The sequence below is a fragment of the Oculina patagonica genome, chromosome 7, assembly GCF_052425735.1.
Source record: "Oculina patagonica isolate OP01 chromosome 7, crgOcupat, whole genome shotgun sequence".
NCBI lineage: Eukaryota > Metazoa > Cnidaria > Anthozoa > Scleractinia > Oculinidae > Oculina > Oculina patagonica.
The window spans coordinates 4,911,365-4,936,898 of NC_135764.1; the positions used below are offsets into that span (position 1 = coordinate 4,911,365).

The 25,534-nt window shown below is 37.9% G+C and overlaps 1 protein-coding gene across 3 annotated transcripts; it reads left to right on the forward strand.

The window, feature by feature from the left end:
• Nucleotides 1-970: 970 nt before the first annotated feature.
• LOC144661370 (5'-AMP-activated protein kinase subunit gamma-1-like) lies at nucleotides 971-24,654 on the forward strand. Of its 3 annotated transcripts, XR_013572266.1 has the most exons (20): nucleotides 971-1,171; nucleotides 1,395-1,519; nucleotides 5,161-5,220; nucleotides 7,610-8,023; nucleotides 8,679-8,733; nucleotides 9,057-9,160; nucleotides 10,011-10,044; nucleotides 10,483-10,530; nucleotides 11,807-11,865; nucleotides 11,976-12,021; nucleotides 12,704-12,758; nucleotides 13,585-13,711; nucleotides 15,997-16,077; nucleotides 17,038-17,122; nucleotides 17,437-17,474; nucleotides 18,383-18,454; nucleotides 19,144-19,218; nucleotides 20,165-20,258; nucleotides 21,218-22,956; nucleotides 23,049-24,654. XR_013572266.1 is itself a non-coding variant. In XM_078522095.1 (19 exons), the coding sequence occupies exons 2-19, from the start codon at nucleotides 1,475-1,477 to the stop codon at nucleotides 21,265-21,267; spliced, it is 1,542 nt and encodes a 513-aa protein (XP_078378221.1). In that variant the 5' UTR covers nucleotides 971-1,171; nucleotides 1,395-1,474; the 3' UTR covers nucleotides 21,268-22,994. The 3 variants fall into 3 exon arrangements, 2 of the variants coding, with proteins under 2 accessions (XP_078378221.1, XP_078378223.1); XM_078522095.1 differs by lacking the exon at nucleotides 23,049-24,654 and having other exon boundaries at nucleotides 21,218-22,994; XM_078522097.1 differs by lacking the exons at nucleotides 5,161-5,220; nucleotides 23,049-24,654 and having other exon boundaries at nucleotides 21,218-22,994.
• Nucleotides 24,655-25,534: the final 880 nt, after the last annotated feature.

The following is a 25,534-nucleotide window of genomic DNA, read 5'->3' on the forward strand; positions in this document are numbered from 1 at the left end:
CTTGTCGTGCCTCTTGCTAGCTACGGCCCTGAATTTAGCTTAGAGAAGAGATCAGCCTAGTAATGGTTTTTGTTTCATTCTAAATAAGTTACCTGTATGCCTGTAGGGTAAATAACTTAATAGTGTTCGATGTTGTAGAATATTTTATCCAGGAAAAGTTGTGTTTGTAGCTTACTACAAAGGAGTGTCATTTTAAGATTTAGCTTTAAAAATGCATGCAATACCAATGACAGTCAACAATGTGCTCTTGAAAGGGCAAAAAGGTGTAATAATAAATAAAGTTGAAACCATCACTTACTAAGCCTTGAACAGATGAAGTCATTTTGGAGAATTTATAAAAATCTCTTCAAAGGTGTCTGGTAGTGCTTAACTGCGACACACGAGTAGCGCTGATACGCTCAGGCTGCACTCTGCCAATTGTTTACAGTAAGCTCTCAATAATTGTAACGTGAGTTCCATTCCTCCCCACGGCAAGGGAATTTTCCTAAGGACCTCTACCCCTCTGGGATTTCTAACTAGAGAGTCTCATAAAGGACCTTGAAGCGACTTTGTAAAGATGGGGGGGTCTTTAAGACCCTCTTCCTCCCCAAGAAATCTTAAATCCCTTCTGTGCCGTAGGGGAGTATGGACATTTTCTGGAACCACACACTGGGTTTTGCTTGTTTCGTTTCGGCGATTTCGTTTCTGTGGTTTCAGGTTGTAGGACTACTGTGCTGTACATGTCCCCCAGCTTACATTCAAGACTGAAAAAAAATTCAAAAATGCTATAAAAAATACTTTATACCCTTACAAGGATTCTAGGGAATCTTCAGACTTAAAAAGCAAAAAAACTGTAATTTTTAAACAACAAGTCTTCCTTGATTTTCCATCCACGTACCCCACCCATCGTGGTTCCTGAGGGACCTGAACTGCCCTGAACCCCCCTTCTACCACCCCCACAAAAACCTCTGTCTCAAAACTTGAGATGACTGCGCATTATCGAACATGCATAACCGCTGGAATAAACAGCGCCCGTGATGCGGCCCGGTTGGCTGTTGGCAAAGGTCGGCAAAAGGTATTCCCAGAGCTTGTTTATGGAAAGGACGTATAAAATATCCGAAAACTACGAACTGTATTCAGGTTTGAGCACTGATTCTCTTCGTGACAACTCAAGATGAGCACGTCGCGATAGGTAAGGACAACTTCTTGGCAGTTTTCTAAACGCGTGCAAGTTTTGAAGTGATATTAATCCTGAGCGCTGGAGGGGCACAATTTTAACTTTTTAATTCAGTCGCAGCTGTTTTTGAAATTATTTGCAATTCCGGTTCCCCATTTACGTTGAAATTGTTTAAATTAAAGACGTTTATTATTTTCTCGTAATGCTTTGCGACTCATGCAGAGTTTGTTTTGTGTAGACTGAACTTTACGCGTCCATCGATCAGACGGCCGGAGTAAACTCGCGTGGATTAGCAAGGGTGCATTGAGCATTACGCTCATGTCTTCAGACGGTTTGAAGGCGATGGAAGTCACTACAGACAAGGTGTGTTCAAAACGACTATTTTTTTTGTTATTCTCATAACCTTGATGTGATGTTAAAATAAGGAACCTTTGTGTTCGCTGGTAGCGCTTCGCGTGTACGTGTATGGTGAGCTTAAGTTTATATGGCGCGGAGACGGTGCAATTTTTAGCACCGATCGATCACGCTCTTTGCATATGAACTTTGGGCCCCTCGAGTGCAATCGAATAACATTTGTATGAAACATTTAACAAAGTTTTAAAAGCACTTAACCGGGATATTTTTGAGGATTTTAATGAATATTTTTAAGAGAACAATTTCACTGCATCTTGTTTCTAGTCATAAATTTATAATTAATTTTATTTTTAGTTTGGAACTTTGCGGCCTTGAGACGTATTCTCTCGAGGTCGATGCAGTTTTTAAGCACTCGCTTTGAGCCAGATTTTATTTGGTGGAAAATGAAAAATTTAGAACATAAATTAATCAAGGGAATGAAAGAATTGAAACGCTGTAACTTCCGATCTGCCAATATGCAGGCTGTAATCTATAACTCATGAATTGTTTTGAACCATAAACTGCTTTTGTATGGCTAAGCTTTACATGATCACGAATTTATGTGAAAGAAGATAAATGTTATTTCTCCGCCTTTCAAAACAACTCTCAGTCAGAACGTTCTGTTTACGAGTTAAATTGAAATATTTATTTATGGCAACATACAAAATGCCACGTTATTAGCAAACTACAGCAAATGAATTGGCTCGGATAGGTGCCACTTTGTCTTTTAATCGCGACTTCCTTTGTTTACACACAAATGACAGAATGTATTTGCATGTATTGTTGAAGAGCTTTACTGTAATCTGTGAATAGACCAAAGAAAACTATTATATGCTTCTTATTTCGATATGGTCTGGTTATTGCTTCAGGGTTTGGTTTTTGGAAAACAATTCACAATTTTATTCACAGTTTGACCTTCTTTGAGCTGAACAAAAAGTGCATCTACATTAATTTTATGGTAGCTAACAAACTGCCAGAAAACAAGGAGATTTCTTATCTTTGCCTCTTTTCTTCCTTTGGGTTATTTAAAAACTAGCCATAAAGGTAAAAGATTATAGTGTAATGCATTTTAATCAGAAGTTAACTGTTGCTTTTCTTTCTTCTAAGCCTGTCTTGTTAATTGACTTTGTGACGTAAAATGAAGTCCATAAACATTCCTTGTCCAATATAATCATCGAATACAAAGGATATATATTTGCACAGCCCTCCAGGTTGTTAATTGTCTGCATGTTGTGTCTATAGCCCTGCAATGACTAACATGTAATTGCGACTTGTTTGCAGTTTGTATTTTGTGTTCAATAGTGTCTGTTGTTTCATACGGTTTAATTCTTAGTCAAAGGATGTTCAGATGTTCATTTAAATTTTTGTCAATGTGCGCTGAGCATGCGCACTCACGCGCTCTGTTTATTTTTAAGCTACATGCACACAAGACTTTTACGTAAGCTCAAGCGTTCCTGTTAGACATCATATTCACACCGATGAAGGGGTTTCCCCGAATTGTCTGATTTTCTGCAGCCTTTAGTGCACTCCAAGAACACTATTAAACACTTGGGGTAATACATTTTCCTTCCAGCCATGAGAGTCACCTCCTGACTTCTGGATGCTTTATCGAAAACTTTTAAGTGGCGACCATTGGGGATCAACCTTTAAGCCACAGTTAAAAGTCAAAATGGCTGAAACATCCTGCTCGAAAATGGTTATTTGATTCAAATTTCAAATGTGAAAATAACTAATGGCCAACATTATATTTTGACCTTAAGTAACCTCTACTAAAATGGAATGTTTTCTATGCAAATAGTGATCATGTAACACAGCAGAACATGCACTGTAAAGCTTTTTCACTACTTTCATTTGTGAAGGAAAGAAATGTTTGGCAACTTCTGCTATGGTTTAAAACAAGAACTGACAAAATTTAATAAGTTTAGGGTTGCATAATAATTATTATAACAGTACCTAAAGGAAGTGTCATAAAATACTGTTAATAGCTACAGATTATATTTTAAGCTGGAATTGTTTGTGTTTTGTCTGATGAGATTCATGTTACTGACCTCGGAGGTGGTCTCATTCAATAAGATTGATAAACGTACCCCTTTCCCAGGGGGGGTACTCCGGCTTGTAAATGACGGGGATGATCGAAGGATTTTTTTGGGTTTGAAATTTTCGATTCCGGGATTTTTTTGGGTTGGAAAATTTGGCAAGTATTTTTTGAGGTAACTTGATTTAAATAGGGGATTTTCGGGGGTATAAAAAAGGAACTAAAGTGCCTTGGAATGATGAATAAACAAACACGAGCGTTCAATTTTTTATGATTTTCTTTGTGTTATGTTATTGCCCCTCCTGGCATTTTAGGGGTAATTTGACAAGGGAATTTTTTAGGGTGTTATTTTTGGTCCAGGGATTTTTTTGGGTAATGTTGGAAGACTTAAGGTTTTTTTTGGGTCCTGAGTTTTGCCTCCATTCGATCATCCCCGGCATTTACAAGCCGGAGTACCCCCCCCTGGGACCCCTTTAAAGCCTTGAGGTGACTGATCTTTTTTCCTAAATCAATAAATATTAATTAACCAAATGTCCATATATAATACACCATTTGAAAGGTATTGATCAGAGTAGTTAAAAACATGTTAGCAAATCATAAGAAAGATTATAGCTTAGAAAGAAATGGCTTTGAAATGTTAATAGAAAAAGGTTTAAAAATGTGTGTTTCTTTGTATATAGTAGGTGTAACCCTAAACTATAGCTTATTGTTTAGTTCTCAATGTCCTGTGAAATTTGAGCTCACATGTATGCATATCAGGAAAAACAGTTTCAAAATTAAAGGGTTGGTGGCTCAAGTCAGGAGTAGGGGAAGGGATAGCCTGTTCCAGGCTCTCGGTAGTTGAAGGGGAAAGCGAAAAACTTGGGCAAGCGAGGAAAAAACGAGGGGGATGAAGGCGAGCAAAGGGAAGAGAGCCTGTAAGAATTTCTTTAACGACCCTCTTCCGGTATAGCAGGAGCTGCTATACCCTCTGATTGGCTGATTTTGACAGTAACGTCAATTTTCAAAATGCAGACCTTTCCACAGCAATTTTGCAGGCCTTCTGACAGGGTGCGGAAAAAAAGAAAATTGTGCGGGTTTTGGGAGGCAAATTGTGCAGTAAAAAATGGTGATTGTGTGGGATTGCGCAATCGTGTAAACAAACAAATATTCGAACACCAGTCTCCCCCCCCGTCCAAAAATAAAAACCGAATTCAAGTTTTTTCGAGTCCTGAGACTAAAATAATACTAAATTTTCCTCCTTTCTTTCATTCCTAGGTAAGTACATAGCATGTATCTTAATCCGCATTTGGGATCTAGTTCAGTTGATCAATCAAAATCTATGGAATTAAGATGTGGAGTCAATGCGTCAGTTCTTAGATTTTCCACTGACGTTGTCGTTTTGTCAACTAGCTGTATCCCAAGCTATACTTCGTAGGCTTTGATTGATCAAGTGAAACAGAACCGAAAACTAGATACCATTTCAAATTAATCAAGAGCGTTTAAAATTGTTCATTGCAATGCACTGTTAGTAATAAAGTATTCACTGCATTTAGTAAGTGGGTATTTCTTGTGTATACATGTACACTGCACACAGGAACAGTATGGGAACAAGAATTCGCTAGGAGATAGATTGTGGAGAAGTGCTGAAATGGAGGTAATAATATTACTGGTAATTAATTAGAGTAATGTCTAATATAATTAATGGTAATTACATTAACTAAATTAAAAGTAATTTCTCTCCACCTATGAATATTTTTAAATACCTTTTGACAATTGCACACATTATTTTTAATGCTCTATACTGCACTTAATCCTTTCAAAGAATGTGACATATAACCGGTTCGCAAATTCAAGACATAATTTAAATCTTACAGTTAAGTGCTAATAATTTTTTTTATGTTAGTAAAAGTTGTAATACTAAAATATGAATCACATGTTGACTTCTAACAATTTAACAACATTTCAGTTTTTACACGTATAAAGAGTTTGTTATCTTTGCATTACTTACAGCCACAAACATTCTTTTGTGATTCAATATCACATTCAATTCAAAGCTTTGTCTTTTCAGATTTTAGCTGATTCTTTGGACAGCACAATGTTCATCATCATTAACCTGTGACTGATTCAAAATGGCCAGAGACCTGACTATAGAAATATTCAAGTTGTTTACCTGTGACTCTTTACTGAAAAATGCTGTTTAATAATATTGCGCATTCCATGACTCTGGCTCTGTTAAACGAAGTTGTTCAAACTTCATTGTAACTGATGATGTGTGAGCTACATCTAAACATACAATCATGTACATTTTACTGATTACAAACCAATGTCATCTTTCTAACACTCATCTTATTTTTTGCTTCCCTGGCCATTTAATTAAACATATTGAATTGTTTTTTGTGCTACATATAATACTGAACAGTAACTCACTGTCAAATGCATTTAACTAAAGTCTGTATTGATTAACAAATACTGTTTCAATCTTGGATTAAAAAAAATTAATTATTAATAAATGATTACATCTCTATACCTACATAATGTATTCTGTATATATACATGCATGCATAAACAGACAAGAATTCATTTAAACTAGATCAAATTAACTGATTAGGTAGGGCTTGTAATAAGGCCCAACATGCACATTGTATTGTAAAACAATGGGCATTTAAGAAGTACTTTGATATTGTGCATGGAATGTTGTAATGGCTGTAGGGCTTTATGGTGCCCAATTGCTAACATGCTAGCACTGACTTCCATGAGGCCAATCTCTCAAAACCTTCAGTCATAAAAAAACTGCAGTAAGTTGTTTTGATTGCTGAGGTTTTTGAGATAAACTAAAGATAAAAATAACGTTTAATGCAAAACATTTCTCTAGAGTATATGCAAAAAATAGCATTCCAGTAATAAAAATAAATATAACAGCATATTCAACAATACTTGTTGGTGCAGATGAAATTCTATTTAAGATTTTTTGTAGGATAATTCAACTTCCTTTATGTCTTTCTGACCTCTTCTGATAAGAACTGACTTTTTCTGGATAACAACAGTCTTAAAGTCAACTTTTAGTGGACAAGTGCCAGCATTATTGTTTTGTTTTACCCATACCCATACATTTTCTATATACAGTCGAAGCTCTCTTAACGGACACTCTCGTAAGCGGACAGCCACTACGGCCACCTTGTTAGAAACCCCGTTTTACTCCCATACAAACTCTGTATTTTTACATTCTCGTAAGCGGACATTCCCGTAAGCGGCCGCGGACACCCGAGACGACTTAGATTTTTCTTTGTTTTTAAGCTCCCGTAAGCAGACACCGCAAAGAAAATCTATAAAAACCTCTGTATCTTGTATTAATCAATTAACCACACGCCGTTGTCACAATAATTTACTGTAATTACAGTACCATATTTCAGTGTTTGTTTTGTCGTCATCCACGTCCGGTTACATCGAAACACCACTAACATGCATATTACCATTATGTTAGCTGCGCAAGCTCCCGTAAGCGGCCATCTATCCCCTATACCCTAGTGGCCGCTTACAAGAACCACTCTCGTAAGCGGCCAGTTCCAGTGCGGACACTTTTTTCCCGTCCCGAGGGTGTCCGTTATGAGAGCTTCGACTGTATTTAGTTGAAAGCTTGATGTACTGTCTCAGAGTTCTTTAATACGGTTACAATGGAGACCATGCACAGAAAAAGCAATGTCAGTATTAAGCAGGTTCACTGTATGTAATAGGGATGTGTCTGTTTCAAGCCAATAATTTGTTACTAATAGATATTCTAAGTTAAATACACTTTGAAACCTCTGCTAAAACAGTTGAGTAAATCGCCCCAGCCATACAGATACATGAAGGTGGACACTGCTTTTAAGAAGAATTATAACTTACAATATTCTGTCATGGTACCAGACACCCCTCCAAGGCAGAATAGTTATTATTCTGGTGGTAAGGGCATTCACTTACCATTTACCTGTAATAATTAATTTTTGCTTAAAAAGTTAGCTTCTTCATGATAAAAGTATAAAATTCTCTAATCTTTTCTCACCCAGAACCTCCATCTAAATGATGACCTAAGTGCCTTTGCAATGCCCTGCATTGACTATCCACAATCATTTGACTCCACGGCTGATGGCCTGCCACAGGAACAGCAGTCTTCAAGGGAATGGGTCTTGGAATGGAACAGAAAAAGCGACACAAGTGAGGTTGAACAGTATTTACATCAAATGCAGCGTTCACGGAGCTCTTCGCAACCAGAAACTAACTCAGACTCACCCTCTGGGAGTTTAGCACGAAGTAGCTCAATGCCAAGACAGGCAGACGAACAGATGGAGAGTGAACCGTTTGAAATCCAGGATTTGTCTTGTTCGCCTGCTACCAAATTTATGGAGCTGCGGCAGACAAGAGGAGAGGTGACTTCTGAGGAAGGCATTGCTGGTGACGCAAGAGGGAATGAAAGAGTCTATGTAAGTTCATTTAGTTTTGCATAAGAAACTGGTTTACTGTTATCAAGCATTTAGTCTGTAGGTAAATTAATTTCAACTTAAAATAATAGTTTTCTAAGGTAGAGAACACCAAAGAGTAATTATGATAAAACCAAAAATGAACAAGGGTGATTAAGACTTGCCAGAGGAAGATAAAGGTGGATGGTGGATGATGAACATCAACGTTGAAAAAAAAGGCACATTTTTTACGATGTGTTGTCAACGGTGAAGCACATCTAAGTTTTCCTTTGAAAAACTACAAAAAATATTGTAACCTTGTCTGGTGTTATTATCATATATTATTATATAAACTAGAGTGAAATACAGAATATTAATACATGTTTGCTTGGAGATACGGCAAACGCGAGCTTGCCTTTCTTTTGCTACCTTATAAAATTCTAAAAATAATCCCTTATAAAAATAGAGAAAATCCCACATTCACAACAAACAAAGAACTTCTCATTTCTGCGTACGAATGCCCAACGGCAGACAGCAAAAGTTGAATTTTTGCTGTTCATGGGAAAAATAAAGGTCATGCTTAACCTCCCTAATATTCATTTAAACACTCCAAGATAAATTTCATATCTCCATGCAACCATGTACTATCCTCTATTTATCTTTGATAATATCACTGTAGGCACGAGGATCACATTCAGACAGTGATGATATCCTGTTGGATGAAGCAATGACAGGTACAATGTTGTGCATTACATTTAGGAACATGATGGTTTGGAAGAGTTTTGTTTAATAATTGGTTGTTGGATTTATTTAAATCAACCTTTTCAAGTTTATTTTTTTCCTCAGTGGCCATTTGGCCACCAACTGCATAAGTTTGGTCGTCAGTGAAAAATTTTAGTTGCTAAATTAAGCTCATGCTTTCAATCCTTCTTCCCATTTTTAGTCTCCAGGCTGGTGACTTTAAATCCAATGTAATTGCCAGCTCCAAAATTTTAGTTGTCATGGCAACTAAAATGGTCTTAACTGTTAATACATCTGTACTTCTCTTTTGTGACAGATGAGGGCGAGAACTACATGTATACCAACTTCCTTAAGTCCAGAACATGTTATGACATCATGCCAAAAAGTTCCAAGATTGTGGTGTTTGACACTAAGCTTAGGGTGAGTAATGCTACTACCGGTAACTATCAATTCTCTGTTCCTGGTAACTGAAATTATAATTTTACTGACTGGTACAATGCACACTTGATAGTGATCAATAATCAGTTGGCCAAAGAAAGCAACAGTAAATGTGTCAGAGCAGAACCTTGTCATGGTAAACTCTGCATCGAGCCAAGTGGCCCTTACAGGCTGGAGCTTATATCGGTTTTTGTATTGTGAAGCGACTAGGAGTATTTCTACTCCCCCCTGGATAGGATTTTCATCCCCAGAGCTTCTTGTCCCTCTTAGCCATCATGTGTCCCCAGAGTCACTTGTTTCTCGTGTACAGGCTCAGCCGGCTAAGAGAGACAAACGGCGCTGGGGACAAGAATGAAAACACAACACAATGATCCCAGTCAGGTCTCGAACCCAGAGTGCTCTATCTGGAGTCCAGCGCTCTTACCATATATTAGGTCTCCTCACCTCCAGGGAGGCGCGGTGGCCTAATGGTTAGCGCGCTCGACTCCGAGTCCTGGCTGGGGTGCTGCGTTGTGTTCTTGGGCAAGACACTTTACTCTCACAGTGCCTCTCTCCACCCAGGTGTATAAATGGGTACCGGCGAATTTACTGCTGGGGGGTAACCCTGTGATGGACTAGCATCCCATCCAGGCGGGAGTAGCAATACACCTAGTCGCTTAATGCTATGGAAACCGGGATAAGCTCCGGCTGTATGAGCCTCATGGCTCGGACACAGACTTTACTTTTTACTCTTACCTCCAGGTTTCACTGTATAGTTCCATTATCAAAATTGTGTGAATGTTATAATTTAATGAAATGTCTGATATATTTTCTATAATTTGGTTTACACTAGGTGAAAAAAGCATTTTTTGGACTGGTTGCAAATGGTGAGTACCAGAAATTTCACTGTACATTTAAGAATCTATAAAAAGATACAAACACTTTGTACATTGTACATGTAGAGTGCAAGAAAAAGTGTCTTTTCACTCATGCACTGACTCACCAGTGAGTCAGTGCACCAGTTCTTGAGTCATTGGTTGCATTGTTCAAAGGATAAAAAATGCTGAACATTCACTGGTTAGATAACTACCGGTAACCAGTGGGTACAGGTGCTGATAAAAATTAAATTAATTAATTAGGTTCTACATTGTACCCTACACTTAACCTTGCATCCACTGGATAGTAATTTATTAGGTGAACAACCAGCTACAGGCTGTTATATTTCAACAGGCTATATAATAATATTTTGAACAACACCCTTTCAATGTTCGCATTTTTGTTCACATTTGTCTCATAATTTTCTCTCCTTTCTTTTCTGTTCGTAGGTGTCAGATCTGCACCTCTTTGGGATAGTGACAAACACGATTTTGTTGGTAAGCATATCTATTAGTCAAGGTTTCCTTTTCTTTCAAAAACTTTTGAGGGGTATATGTAGGGGGATTTCTATCCAATAACTTCTCCACAAAAAAGTAACTTGATTATAATAAGTAATTAACATAGAAGGAAGATAATTTTCAGTGTTCTCCTTATCAGGCGGTAACCGGTAAAATTTACCGCTTGTAACACGACTCTTTACCGCCTAGAATCGCTAAGATATCTTGTAAATTAACAGGTAAATAACAAAGTAACACCACTCTTTTCACCTTCGAAGTCATGATAGATCGATTGAAAATATAAAATAACAGATTGAAATAAACAGCGACAAATGCAATATTCATTTACGAATTTGTGCTAGTATTCAATATTCTTTTTTCCCTTCGCTTTCCGAATCTCTGAGGGCTGATATCGAGGGAAGAGCAAGTTTTGCAGGTGTTTCTCACTTCGCGGCAAGTGCACATCTGTTGTTGCACAGTTTCCATGATCGATTCCACAATGAAGTGGCAGCAATCCTTGCTGTCCTTTCACTTTGTCCATTGAAAATAAAAACAATTACAAAGGCAAAGAAGTAAAAATAATTCCAGAAGTGAGAAATATTACTTACATATAATAGTTCAGTTTTCAAAAACATGCAAATTCTTCTCATAAGTTCGTAAGTGTTTAAAACAAAATCGAGATGATAGGTTAAAAGAAGCACTCAGAATACAACTTTGTAACAACGCTGTCGTGAATGCTGAGTATTCGAAGCAAAGAAAAAAAGAGCTGCAGCAATTCGTAGCAAAGAGGAAACAGGACCGCCGATTTTTTAAGTAGTACGTCATGTAAGCGACAGCAAATGTATCTCCTTAAACAACAGAAGATTTTATGCAATTTTTCGTAGGCTGTTACCTGTATAGCAGGCGAAAGAGGTCTGCAAGGCCATAATAACGTTGTCATGAAATAAAATTCGACCAGCATTTGGACAACATTCTGTTTCATGTAGGTAGACTAGAAAACGGCTGGGATTTACCGGAATTTCTTTACCGGTTTAAAAAGTTTTATTACCTGCTGTGCTGAAAACTAGGGAGAACCCTGAATTTTAAAAACCGTATTCATTTCAGCAGGACTGCAAAAAATTACTTGTTTTTCTAGTTCACAATTTGTTTCAGCGTTCCATTTTGGACAGAGGGCAGGGTTTGTAGAAACAAAAGGAGGAGGGAAGCTAAATAAAGTTTAATTTACTGTTAATGAATTTTAAATCCTTTTTGTGACGTTTCTTACTTTGGCTCGTAGGAATGCTGACAATTTCTGATTTCATTAACATTCTTCGCTACTATTACAAGTCACCACTGGTAAGAATTGTGTTAAATTTAATTTTGTTGCTTAAGCTTTGTCAAAGCCTGAGAATTAAGTTAGAATTAAATTAACTTAATGAATTTTTTCAATCTATTCCCTCTTTAAGGTCCAAATGGATGAGTTAGAGGAACATGATATTCAAGCTTTTCGAGGTGATTAATGAATAATGTTAACATTAATTTCAAGGATGGACATCTTTCAACCCTAGCTACTCTGTAAAATAACCCTGTAAATCCTTTAAAAAAAAATAAGGATTTGTGATAAATAAAGAAAAAAATTTTTAGCTCGATAAATGAAATTTGAAAGATGAAAATTAATGTTCAGCATGTCGTGAGCGTGGGTCAAAGAAAGATTTGAGTCTCCAACGGAAATTGAACCCATGACCTCCAAAACACCGGGCAGACGCTCCAGCAACCCTCAAAGTTTCTTTTTTTCTTTAGTGGCCATTTGGGCACTGACTGCTTAAGTTTGGTCGCCAGTGAAAAAATTTTAGTCGCTTAATTAAGCTCACGCTTTCAATCCTTCTTCTCAATTTAAGTCGCCAGGCTGGCGACTACAGTTCCAATTTAGTCGCCAGCTCCAAAAATTTAGTCGCCATGGCGACTAAAATGGTCTTAACTTGGAGAGTTGTCCAGTGTTTGGAAGGTCATGGGTTCAATTCCCAACAGGGACTCAGATTTTTCTTTGTCCGACCCTCACAACATGCTAAATATTCATCTTTCACACCTGGGATATATTTTACCAGATTCTTCTGACAGTCTCTTGTACTTGTTACAATTACTGGATAATTGCTGTGTTTTAAATGATGTTTTGTTTTTCTTATTTTATTTTCAGACTTTGAGAAAACCAATTTGAAAGATGGCTTGGTAAAAATCTCCCCAATGCAGAGGTAAGGTTTTTTTAATCCAGAAATAACTAATCTGTTATAATTATCTGGTCTAACTGGTGTCTTGTTGAGACAGTGTTGGTTCAATTGGCAGAGAACATGAAGTGAGTTTGTACAGTCTTAAAAAAACCTTGAATCTCAGGTTCCGTCTTGCCAAAACGCTTCTCAAACTCATTAATAATTCATCAAGGTAAAACAAAGAAAATCATTACCATGAAGGAGGTTTGGATAACGGTCTTAATTATCATAGATGTTAACAATTTTATTTCTCTGTTTACTATTAACTGAAACATAGTTTTTGTTTTGATTGAGAAGATATAGCAAACACTTGAGACAGTGCTTCATTGGCTATCCAAACACTTCGAATTTTGTCGAAATCGTGCTCTCTTGTTGTTTGGATATCCCAATGAAACACTGTCTCTTGTGTTTGATATAATTTATTACTTGAAAAGTCCTTGAATTTTTGAATGAGTCTGAAGAAGTCCTCACCATTGTTCAATGATTTCCCATTTTTTCTTCCCATATACCTAGAACTGAACACGTGGAACAATCTGCACTATTTTGAAATCTCCTTCATAACTGTCACAAGGGTTTTGTTTTTGTTGCTAACTGCACTAAGTCTGTCACGACATGACATCTGTTGAAACATCATACAACTTGTTTTCACTTTGTGTGTACAGTGTACTAGATAAACCTCACTTCCTGAACAGTGTTGTGACCAGCTTATATTTGCTATTTCTGCATCGTTATGTCTGTCAATAACTCACAGTATTTTACAATTAAGCCTTAAATTGCATTATTTTCATTAACATTTGAACTTTGTTTACAGTCTTCTTGATGCTGTCAAGACACTGGTAGAATACAAAATACATCGGCTTCCAGTGATTGACCCTTCCACTGGAAATGCTCTTTATATCCTCACTCATAAGAGAATCTTGCGGTTCATGTTTTCGTCGGTAAGTCTTAAAAAATTCTAGGCAAAGAACAACAAGTGAAAGAAAAAAAACAGGGTCAGTCAGAGAGACATGGCTTGTTACCCCAAACCCTCACCATTTTTCACTTGTCGTCTATGTGCTACAGTCAACTCTCTCTAAAACAGACACCCTTGGGTCCGGCTTGACTCGGACCGGTCTTAGAGAGGTGTCCGTCTTATAGGGAGTTAAGTTACAGTAGAATGACTGAAAAACAACAGGGACAGGACCAACACCAGGTGTCCGTCTTAAGAAGGTCTCGTCTTATAGAGGTGTCCATTAAGAAAGAGTTGACTGTAATTCCTAACTAACCACTGGAGCATGTGACTTGTTGTCGTCAGCCTTCTTGTTGTAAAGCAACCGTGGTGGTGATGCAGATTTTAGGCATTAGAAAAAATGTCAAGAATTTTTAATTGAAGAGCTGGGGGAAAGAACGACCCCTGGAATTTCTGGCTGAATCGAACATTATCAAAACAGCTCCACATTGCGCATGCAGGTTTGTTTACGTGTGCTAAACACTGTCCTGCGTTTCATTTCGCTGGTCTTTCGTTCGTTTTCGAAAAATAACATATGCAAAAAAAAAAGATTTTGTAGCTTACATTGTCCACAGTAATCTAGTACTAGACATTTTTCCACGCATCGCATGTGCAAATCTTGCCTCGAGGAACTTTATTACAGTCGTCCGGGATGTAAAAACAGCGTTTCACAAACCAACTTTGCTGACCGCCCGTCATTAATTTGCTCCCAGACGGTAGGAGCGAGGGACTGGAACTCGCTATTCTATTGTGAGGTCTTAAGTCACATGTTAGGGATTCGAGTACAGAGAACAAAAATGGTGCATTTCTTGAGAAAATTAACTACTGGTTTGTTTGAGTGCAAGTGCATCCACTTGGCGGTTGAAGGACATCATTAAGTCTGAAAACCCGTAAGTCTCACAGCATTTCTCGAAGAAATGAGAGATTTCGGCCTTTGTTTTGTACAATAGTGCTTTTTTAGCGCTCAAGAGAAAAGTTGTCTGACAAAGGCCGGTGGGGCCAAGTGGTAAATAAAGTCTAAAAAGACAGATCACTTGTCGGGAACTAGTATGTCAGTGTGAGTTTTGCAGTGTCCCCTGTGTTTCCCTTCGCAAAATTTTTTCTGTGCCTCATTAAATATTCATCAATCAATCTATTGATTCGTGCGAACGAAAACTTCAGAAGTTTATCTTGTTTTCACGGGATTTTGTAGATGTATGATGATGATGTAAGGAGTGGAGATAAAAGCGAGAGCAAGCCGGCAGCACTTAACTGAAAGCAAAACTAGTATAATGTGAAAACACGAGCAAACGTATTCAATCAATCAGTCTATCACCCAACAATCAGTCTTTATTTCACTTTCACCTCTTACAGCTAACGGTAACAGATTAAAATAGTCTTGCCCGAAACAACAAAAAGCAGCTAACCGCAAGCAGACTGCAGTGAAAGCAAGCCACTTGAAACGCTAAACCCTAACCCTTAAACTTGGGTGTAGCTTTTTAACCCTTAATTTGAAATGAAACCCTAGCGTCAAACCTAGCTTTTTTCGCTAGGGTTAAGCTTAGGGGTTAGAGCTAGGCCTGTAATCCCAAAACTTTAGCTGGTTTCATTGTTTTGAGGAACAAAAGGTTTCCTTTGTTTATCGTTTGTGAAAGAAACAAAGTCCTAAAGATGCCGCCAGCAAAAAACTTGTCTTTTGCATGTGTTATTTTTCGAAAACGAACGAAAGACCAGCGAAATGAAACGCAGGACAGTGTTTAGCACACGTAAACAAACCTGCATGCGCAATTTGGAGCTGTTTCGATAATGTTCGATTTAGCCAGAAATTCCAGGGGCCGTTCTTTCCCGCAGCTCTTCAATTGACTTAATAATTATTAAGACTCGTGTAGTTTTCAATTACAGATTGACTTTGTTTAACGAAGGTTGCATGTAACAGTCTTGTGACTGACAAACTTGTGGCCCTTGGATTACTGATAGAATTGGAATTTAGAAAATAATTATGTTGGTTTTTGTGGAAAGAGGAAAACTAGAGAACCCAGAGAAATAACCTTGAAGCAAGGGCGAGAACCAATAACAAACTCAACCTGCATATGACGCCGGGTCCAGGAATCAAACCCAGGAAACATTTATAGGAAGCAAGCGCTTTCACCACTGCGCTATCAGAAAAATTAATAATTGCTACTGTGTCGCAAGTAATGAAGTTTTAATGATTATTGCATAACAACAAACGCTGATTCTTTTTGTTATTATTGACAGCTGACGCAAACTAATCCACCTGAGTTCATGAGTAGCACACTCCAAGAATTGGGAATTGGAACATATAAGAATGTTGCTATGGTAGGTGGACAACAGGTTATGTTTTAGACTTTCAACTTACAGGCCACACTCTGCTCCTAATTACCCTCAAAGATTGTTGATAGAGAAGCATGAAATAAATGACTGCACTAAAACTGGGAATGGGACATGTATTATTATTATTATTATTCCTTGCACCGTGCTACCAATCCTCACTCCATCATTTTTTTTTTCTTTCTTTACTTTGCTTCTACTGATTATACTTTAAGAACAGTGTAACCCCGCTTAATACGGACACCCTGGTATTATGGACAGTTTTGTTGGTCCCGACGAAAACCTCATACATTTTTTCTCTAAAATTTACCAGCTTAATACTGACACCCGTTAATACGGACAATGGACACTTTTTTGTGTCCCAAGTGACAAACTGTCATACATTGTCAACCCTGCTTTACGGACACTGTTTATCTGTGCACTGTTAATTTTCCTTTTTGCGATTATTTGCTAACTTTGCCCTGGTCAAATAATGTCAGACCTTGATGAATTAAAACGATTTTATAACAAACTTGCAAGAAGGTTTTGTCGAATCTTCAGTCTGCCTGGTTGTGTTGCAAGCTAAAAGCCTCCGTGCAAAGTTTCAAGTTTTGCCTTCATCTTTGTGTAGCTTTGGGTTGATAAAACATGTATCCCTGACTTTTTTCTGAGACCCCACTTAATACAGACACCCCGTTAATACGGACAATTGGGCCTGTCCCCTTGGTGTCCGTATTAACGGGGTTCCACTGTAATTAAACAAAGATTTTTCATTTGTACTTCATTTGTACAAATGTAGTTGCAAATAATAATATCCCACCGTGTAAAAGTGCACTTAATTTTATTCTCACCCTTCTTCATTTTGTTCCTTGTCCCTGAAAAGATAACACAATATATTTATTGTAGTAGATACAATTACCAGACTGTGAAGTATGGCTGTAATTTTTAATGTGTGTTTAATTTCTGCAGATTTCCCCTCAGACTCCACTGATAACAGCCTTTCACATGTTTGCTGAGAAAAAAGTTTCTGCTATACCAGTTGTTGATGATAATGGTATGGTACACATTTTGTTTTTTTGTTTACTTGTTTTATTCCTTTAAAAAATACCGTCTAGTATCATGGATGTACGTTCTAGTACTGTTAGCAAATTCAATGGTATTAAAATTCTCGAAACAAGTATAAAAAAGAAATATTATTAATAATTAATTGCTATTACTATCTCAAGAAAGAGCCTGAAGAGATGCTTGTACTTTGACAAAACCTTGTTGTCACGCATGCCATGATGATCTCAATTGCAATACTCTGACAGACTGTTAATTTTGTTTAGTAATTCACTGAACTTTTTTTACGAAATCAATCTCTTTCAGGAGTTGTAGTTGATATTTATGCAAGATTTGATGTCATTGTAAGTATATAAAGTAGCACTGCAACAAGTGTATCAAAGCAGAATTGATATGTGTCGATTTGTACCTTGTGTTAGAGCGGTTTTTAATTGGTTGTTGTAAACTCAAAGCAACTACAAGGGCCAATTATAACGAATGCATACAACACAGCAGACTAATAAGGACTCAAAACAGAAAACTGGCACCAAGTGCTGGAAACGAATGTGACTAAGTTGCGATTAGTTTTGGTTTTGCATTTTTAGTGGTTAAATAGATGGCACAAGTGTTTTAAACAATGGTCACCAATCATAGAGCTTAGTGGAACAAAACTGTACTAGGTTTGACAATCAATCAAAAACTGCCCTTTAACTAACTTATCAAAAACCACATGCTGTTCCAGTTTGCCAATGTAGACTTAAATAAGACTTACACATCAAAGTTACCCTGTGAAAAGCATTCCTTGAGTACAGATAAAAAGTATTTGTTCAACATTTTATCTGATAGGGTGAATGCTAAATTGAGTGACAAGAAGTCCTTACAAAAACATTCCACATTGTTTTTTGTATACAGAACTTGTCATATAGACACCAAAGTAAACACGTACATGTGGCAAATCGTATAAGAACTCCATGCACCAAACAGAGCAGAGCTAGAAGCAAAAACGTGCAACTATCACGAAGCGCACGGGAAAACATACAACTAGTGCTTTGTGCTGGAAAACATGCAACCAAAAATGTGCAACCGGTGCCAAGCGCGTGAAAACGTGCACGCACCAAATGGCTTTACTTTTGATTGGTTAAAAAAACGCGTTTCATCGGATTTAAGTTAAAGCACATGCACGTTACAATACAAAATGTAAGCAAACACACCTTGTTCGTTGGTAGTTTATCAAGAATGCCTGTAATAAGTACCCACCTGAATTTCGTTTTAGAATTTGGCTGCTGAAAAGACGTACAATAATCTGGATGTTTCCGTAAAGCAGGCGCTGGAACACAGATCAGAGGTATTTCAAATTGTTAATTTTGTAATCAGCCTACAGAATGCTGCAATGTTATTGTAAATGAATTGAGTAAGTTAAATTTCAGGCCCCAGTTGTTCAAAGGGTAGATAACGCTATCCACCGGATAAACCGCTATCTAGCGAATAAGTGCTGACAAAACGTACTACGCCATCCACTGGGTAGTGATTTATCCGGTGGATAGCGATATCCATTCTTCAAACAACTGGGGCCAGACCGTTATTTCTTTACGTTTTCTATACTTTTGTTACCATTATTGATGATTTTCCTTGTTAGTTTTTTTTTTTACTTTCTACATATTGCTGTTGTTGTTTACTCCAGGGCCGTAACTGGCAAGAGACAAGACAAGTCACTAGCTTGAATACCTTATGAAAATGCTGTAAATTGCGTTTGGGAGCTTTTAGATTAAAATATTTTCTGGGGTGCATTCCCCGAGACCCCTCTAGTCACTCGTGCTTTAGGCGATTGCAGATTTTGCCTCGTCTATGCTAAAAGCCTGGCTACTACCCTGACTGAACTCAGGCGAAAACCTATGCGATAGCAGTTTTAAAATGCAGCAGTGCTGTCTTTCAGATATAAAAAGATGCCATGGATTTTCTGTTTTAAAACTTTTGAAAGCTGTTGATACGAATTAGAAAATAAGTTGCTTATTACTTTTGTTTGTTGATTTGCAGGGATTCGAGGGAGTGCACAAGTGTTACTTAGATGAAACCCTTCACACCATAATCGATAGGTTAACTGATGCAGGGGTGAGTTACACCACAATCTGACTGCTTTTAATATCTGACATCTCCTGTGTAAATAGAGGATAATACATGGTTGCACGGAGATATGAAATTTATCTTCTCGTGTTCAAATGGATATCGATTTGAACACTTGAAGATAAATTTTATGTCTCCAAACAACCATGTATTATTCTGTTTATTTTATAAACCTACATAAATTATGACAAGATTTTTTACGGTTTTCCAAAGATTTTGAATCATTTTTCGAAGATTTCCAAAGATTATCAAAATGTTGTCCGAAGGTCCTACAAATGTTTTCGAACATTATCCGAAGATTCCGAAGATTTCCGAAGACTGATTCGAAGATGTTTGGACTTTTTATCGATAAACTTTGGCTCATTATTAGCATTGAAATTATTGCAAACTCATCAGAAAACGGTTTGAAATCGATATATTCACATGTAAAGATAACATGTTATTCTAAAGTGTGAAGATATGATTTTTCCGCGCGAAAGATTACCTAGTATTTCATTGATGTTTGTATAATAATTATAATTATTTTAAAATAATACTGGTAATAATCTCTAAAATATTATATTTCATTCATTCTATGTTCTTTTGGCTCGTCACACAATGTTTCTCACACTTATCCTCCTCGCGTTTAGTGAGGTATAAGCATGGAAACTAACTTTGACATAAGGAATACTACTAGTAGGCCGATCATGTCGGTTTTTTTGCCACTGCCTGCTTACCTTGGGTCTATATTTTACCTATAGGTCGAACGCACTCCCCTAATCTCTGATTACTCACTCACTCACTCATCCCTCGTTCCTCAACTGGAGCAACGCCACCCAGAAACGTCCTCCATCCTCACGGCTGCTCGCTGTTCCACCTCATTGATCTCTGATTACTACTAGTATAATAATTATGATTATTTTAAAATAATACTGGTAATAATCTCTGTTGCTAGGTTCATCGTCTAGTTATTGTCGATAAAGACAATCGCTGTATTGGAGTGTTATCACTGTCAGATATCCTTAAGTTTTTGGTTTTACGGCCTCTGGGTAAGTGTGTTCTTGGATTGTTTTCTAGGATGTATGTCACGAGAGAATTTGTTGTTTGTTATCCTTTTTAATCCACTATTCGTGTTTAATTTCAGTTTATTATTTTTTGGTGTTTTCCTACCTCAGGAAACTTTTATTGTTAGGTTACCTTCAGGTTAAACCTAATTTTGTACATCAGAAAAGGCTCAAACTAAAGGCGGTAGCAAACAAGGTCACATTGTTGTTCACGATTTTTTTTTTTTTTGGGGGGGGGGGGGCGAGCAAACGGAGAAACATTTGTTGCGTACACAAATTTTGTGTCCACAACAAATGTTGCGCGCGGACAAACAGGCAAACATTTGTGTCCGCAACATTGTGTCCTTGTTCGCCACCACCTTAACGTAACATATTGCCTTTCACTGCCTTCATCTCATTTTCTATACATTGTCAAGAGACAAAAAAGGAATTATAACGATTAAAAAAGAAAAAACGTCAATTTGAGGATGTGTTAATGCACCTACAAATGTTTTTAGAACTAGTATTAAAAGAAAGGTATCACAACCAGTAATGACAAATAATTCTTCCTGTACACGTTCCGGACTCTTAGACGATGGTTAACTGAGACATTTTGGCTCGAGAATAATTGTTTTATCATCTTTATTATTATTGACATATTGTATTTAACATTTTCTACGAGCGCGCGTTGGATGTGAGATGGTAGATAGCCAACGAGGCGTGTAGCGCCTCCAACAAGCGCAAGTGGAATAATTGTTTTATTAAAAACGCCCAAAGAATTGCAATATTTTAGCTCCCAAGCTGTTTTTGTTGACGCGTATCGGCTACCATATTTGTGGTCAGTGGTATATGGGCTCATATACCATTGGCTGTCAACCAATCAAAATGCAGGAACTGCAATATACCATTGCTAGTTTTTGATCATGAATATTATGATCTTGACATGGCAGTTATTTGCTTTATAGGGGCAAGTTACGTGGATCAATCCCAGAAAGCCATGCAAACTTCTGCGTAATGATTTGATCAAGAAAAGGAAAAAAATGGTTGTCTTCATATCAGGGGAGGTGTGGAGATTCTTTTCGCTGAGAAGCGCTAATATAAGGAGGGAGAGATAAAAAAACTGAGCCGATGAAGCTGTGAGCTGACATTGGCAACATAACTGAGATAATTAGAGGTGAAAACATTTGAACGTTTTGCTTTGGAACGCGAAGCCCCCACTTCAAAAGACGTTCCGCTTTAGCAGGCTTAATCGCTGCATTTTTTTTCATTTGATAGAGAGCTTAATCGTGTATTCGCGTCATGATTTGGCCATAGCTTCCTCCACAGACAACGTGCAAACTGGTGGGCGAGGGGGGGGGGGGGTGGTGGGCGATTAGATAGGTTGCCCGTTAGGTAGGTTTGTTATTTCGAAAGACCAGAAATGGTTCTGTGTATGGGGTTAGACACCGATTCAGTATTTAGAGTAAAGCAACGGCGTAGTGTACGGGGATAAGTAACTTATTTCCTAGTTATGTTCTCCTGTTATATAAAACAAAGCTTCTTACGAGTATCTTATTTTAGGAGCTACGTCACTGACAATGTGTCTTGAAAAAATTGACAATTTTTTTTTAAAATTTGTCATTTGTAATCCGACTTAATCTTCGTCAGTCGAAACCATCCTTGGTTATTTTCGCGTTTCTATTACTCCTTTGTTGTTTTTCTATGTTAGAAAACTATTATTTTCAGGTTAACTTCAATTTGAAAGTAATGTGAAAAATGACTTAGAATATCGTGACATGCTGCTTTTCTATGTTAGAAAGCTGTTATTTTCAGGTTTCCTATAATTTGAAAAAATGAGCAAAGTGACTTAAAATATCGTCACATGTTGTTTTTCTATGTTAGAAAACTATAATTTTGAGGTTTCCTTTAATTTGAAAGTAGTGAGAAAAATGGCTTTAAATATCGTGACTTTGCTCCTTTAAGCAACGAAGGAGGTTGTTTCGGTCATCACAGGCTGTAACTAGAAGGTCCTTCTGTTGTGAAGGTGTATGGTGGTCGCCCTCTCCCTTCTCTGACCCCAGTAGTTGTGAGTTCCCCATTTCGTTTTTCATTAGTGTGAACTGGGGAACGAGTCAGCGAGTTGTTTGTGGAGGTGGCTAATTTGGCAATAAATCAATGGCCTCAAATAGGAAATAGAACATATTCGTATTCTCGGTATTGGACTGGAACTAGCTTGCAATGGAGGCTAATGGGAGAAATCTTTTTAAATGCAAATGGCATGAAGCTGTTTTTAATGATATTCCCCCTCATTAGCCCTATTGCAAGCAAGTTCCAGTCCAATACTGAAAATACGAATATGGTATATTGGAAATGTTTGGCTTATAAATGTATATGTCGTTGTGTGGAATTCTGCCAAGCAGTGCCCATTCGTAGATGAGATAAATATTAGCATAAAGAAGGACGTTTATTGTTAAACTTGAATATGATCATGAAACGTTATTGTAGAAAATTGGACCCAAACATGGTTAGAGCGGTTTCTAACTGGCTGTCTTAAGGGTTTTGCTTGTTGAGCTCAGCATCTTAGCAACTGGCTCAGAAGTCAGGAAACGGACTCTAGCCAATTACAGCAAACACGCTTTTTTCAACCAATCAGGACTAAGACCAAAACCAATTCTGACTTGTCTTGCGTGTTTCTAACGCTTGGCATTGGTTGTATGTGCAACTGGTGCATGTATTCCAGCGCTGCGTGTTTTTTTCCCTGGCGCTAGTTGCATGTTTTCCCGCGCTGGTTGCTTGTTTTCCTGCGCTTGGCGCTAGTTGCATGTTTTCCCGCGCTTGGCGCTAGTTGCATGTTTTCCCGCGCTTGGCGCTGGTTGCTTGTTTTCCCGCGTTTGACACTGGTTGCATGTTTTCGCCTCGAGTTCAGATTGGTTGATTGATGTGATTGGTCATATTTGAATACGTTTGGGTTTGTCTGCATTTGTAGGTAAACGTATAAAGATAGCTATTGTAAAAGTTAGTGCATGAGGTCTGTTTTAGGTATTTCGTTATCATTTGCCGCTTATTGCCAGCTGTTTGCGCTCATTTCTTTTATTATGCAATGTTCAGAAGCTCTGATAATTTTTAACAGGATAATTTTGATTTTGGAAAGTGGAGGGAAGACTTTGTTTTAAAATATTGTCTCTCTAAAGAATGATGCCATGGTTCAGGCAGCGATTTTGATGGCTAAGGAAACACGTTAGAAGTTTGGTTCTACATGGAAATTCAATGTCAAATGCTTGCCCTGGAGTATATTTGTTCTGTCGACTTGTTAATAGGGCGGTACATATGTCGACTTTCCACAGAGACAAAGAATAGTCAGTTATGATGGGAACTTTTTTTACAACCGCTTTCAGTGTTACGTGCATAGCTATCTTTCTACATCCATCTTTCGAAGTGCTGTTTGGAATGAGCTTATCAAAACCGATGCATACTGGTGTTGGTTTCAAGCAAATGGGCTCACAAGTTCAGAAGGTCATGCTAGTGGGCTGTGATTGGCGGATTTCGATCCGTCTTGTTTGTTTAGCACGTCGAAAGATGGATGTCGATAGAAAGCCGCTATGCACGTAACACTGAAAGCGGGTGTAAAGTAGGCGGTGCGCTTTTGATATCAACATCTCATTTCCAATGCACCATACATTTACAGTACAATATTGAAATTCTTCTGGTCAAATTGCAGGGAATTTCGGGAGTTGATATTCTTTAGTTTCTGAACTGTAGATCTCGTGGTAAAAATATTTGACTAATTTCTGACGTGTTTGCCAACCCATCAGAATGGCTGCCAGAAGCATAGCAAAGTCTGCTGCACAGTTCGCTGTTAATGTAAGCTTTGCTTTTCAGCCTTTAATTCACTGTTCCATGGGGAAACGAGAAACCGACTGAGCCTGCGGTATTTGTCACGTCAACCGTTGCTAAGTAACCTGACGTCACAACTTTCCGAGTCAGTTTGTACTATTTTTTGATTGGACAATTATAAATCGAAAACTCTTCGGGTATCGTCGCGTTTATTCGTTTCCCTGATCGTTCCGCAGCTTTCGCTGTGTAACTTAGGTATCAACTAAATGTAATTCTACAGAAAATAACTTAAGACAAATTTTTTCACATAGTTTTCTCTAACAAAATGGTGGTAAATATTTTTACATGTCTTTACAGAGCGGACTTTTGGTTTGTGTACAATAAAATTTGTTATTGGAACTTCTATATTTTTAACTTTAATCAAGGTCTTTTGGGAAGGGTTCTTGAAAGGGCGTTGATGTTATTAAATGTTCGTTAGTGCATCTATATAATATCATGTTTCTTTCGAGGCAGATTTTTAAAGGACATGACTGGCTAATAAGTGGAGATTTTTAGTTTCTTTGGAATAAAGTTAACATTCTGAATTTGACTCTTCCTTTTCATTTTATCTTCTTTGAAGTTATCCTTATGTCGAGCCTTGTTGCACCATGTTGAGGGGTGTGTGGGGCGGGGGTGGAGGAGTTGGGCTTTTTAAGTACAATAATTATTTGCAGTAAAAACCTCTGAAACCGAAAATGGGAATGCTCACATGTTCGGGTCAAATATTCCTCCACACTTGAATAGAGCTGAATAATAAAACGGAATCTTATTGACTATTTTCTAAGCCAACTCGGCCTTTGGCGTTCGGTTAGTTGGAAAGCAGCAATATCGAAGAAAAACAGTCCAGTCCCCTCCCCCTAAGTCTGCGTACGAGGCTAGTGGCCCATCAGACTGCTGGATCGAGCTTGTCCCGGTTTCAGTAGCGTGAAACAACTTGGAGTATTTCTACCCCCCCCCCCCCCTTTCCCTTCCAGGTGTGTTTCTAGTCCATCGCAGGGTTTCCCTCCAGCATTAAAGCCGCCAGTTCCCATTTATACACCTGGGTCAAGAGAGGCACTATGAGAGTAAAATGTCTTGCTCAAGAATGCAATGCAATGCCCCAGCCTGCTCGATCCAGAATCCAACACGCTAACTGCTAGGCCTCCCATTCCTCTCCTCCTTAACCCACGCTTATTTGTCCACTCCTCATCGCATCACCTGGAAAAGGCTTGGAACTCAAGACTTATCCAACACCCTCAATTTTGCCTTCACTACACAATCAAACACACAACACCGCTATAAGGCACCGCTATGGGCGCGTTGGTCAGCCAAGCCCAAGATAGACATTTTATTGACACATAATAAGATACAGGAATCATAATTAGAAGATATAATTTAGCTTACATCCCACAGCCGGACACGTAAACCCTAAAAAACCCTCTTGGGAAAAG

Excerpts from the sequence above, each read along its gene's own strand:
- LOC144661370 (XM_078522095.1), top strand. The coding sequence starts at position 1,475 with ATGTCTTCAGACGGTTTGAAGGCGATGGAAGTCACTACAGACAAG. Across the intron at positions 5,221-7,609 it reads GGAGAAGTGCTGAAATGGAG|AACCTCCATCTAAATGATGA; the intron begins GTAATAATATTA and ends TTTCTCACCCAG. Across the intron at positions 13,712-15,996 it reads TGCGGTTCATGTTTTCGTCG|CTGACGCAAACTAATCCACC; the intron begins GTAAGTCTTAAA and ends TATTATTGACAG.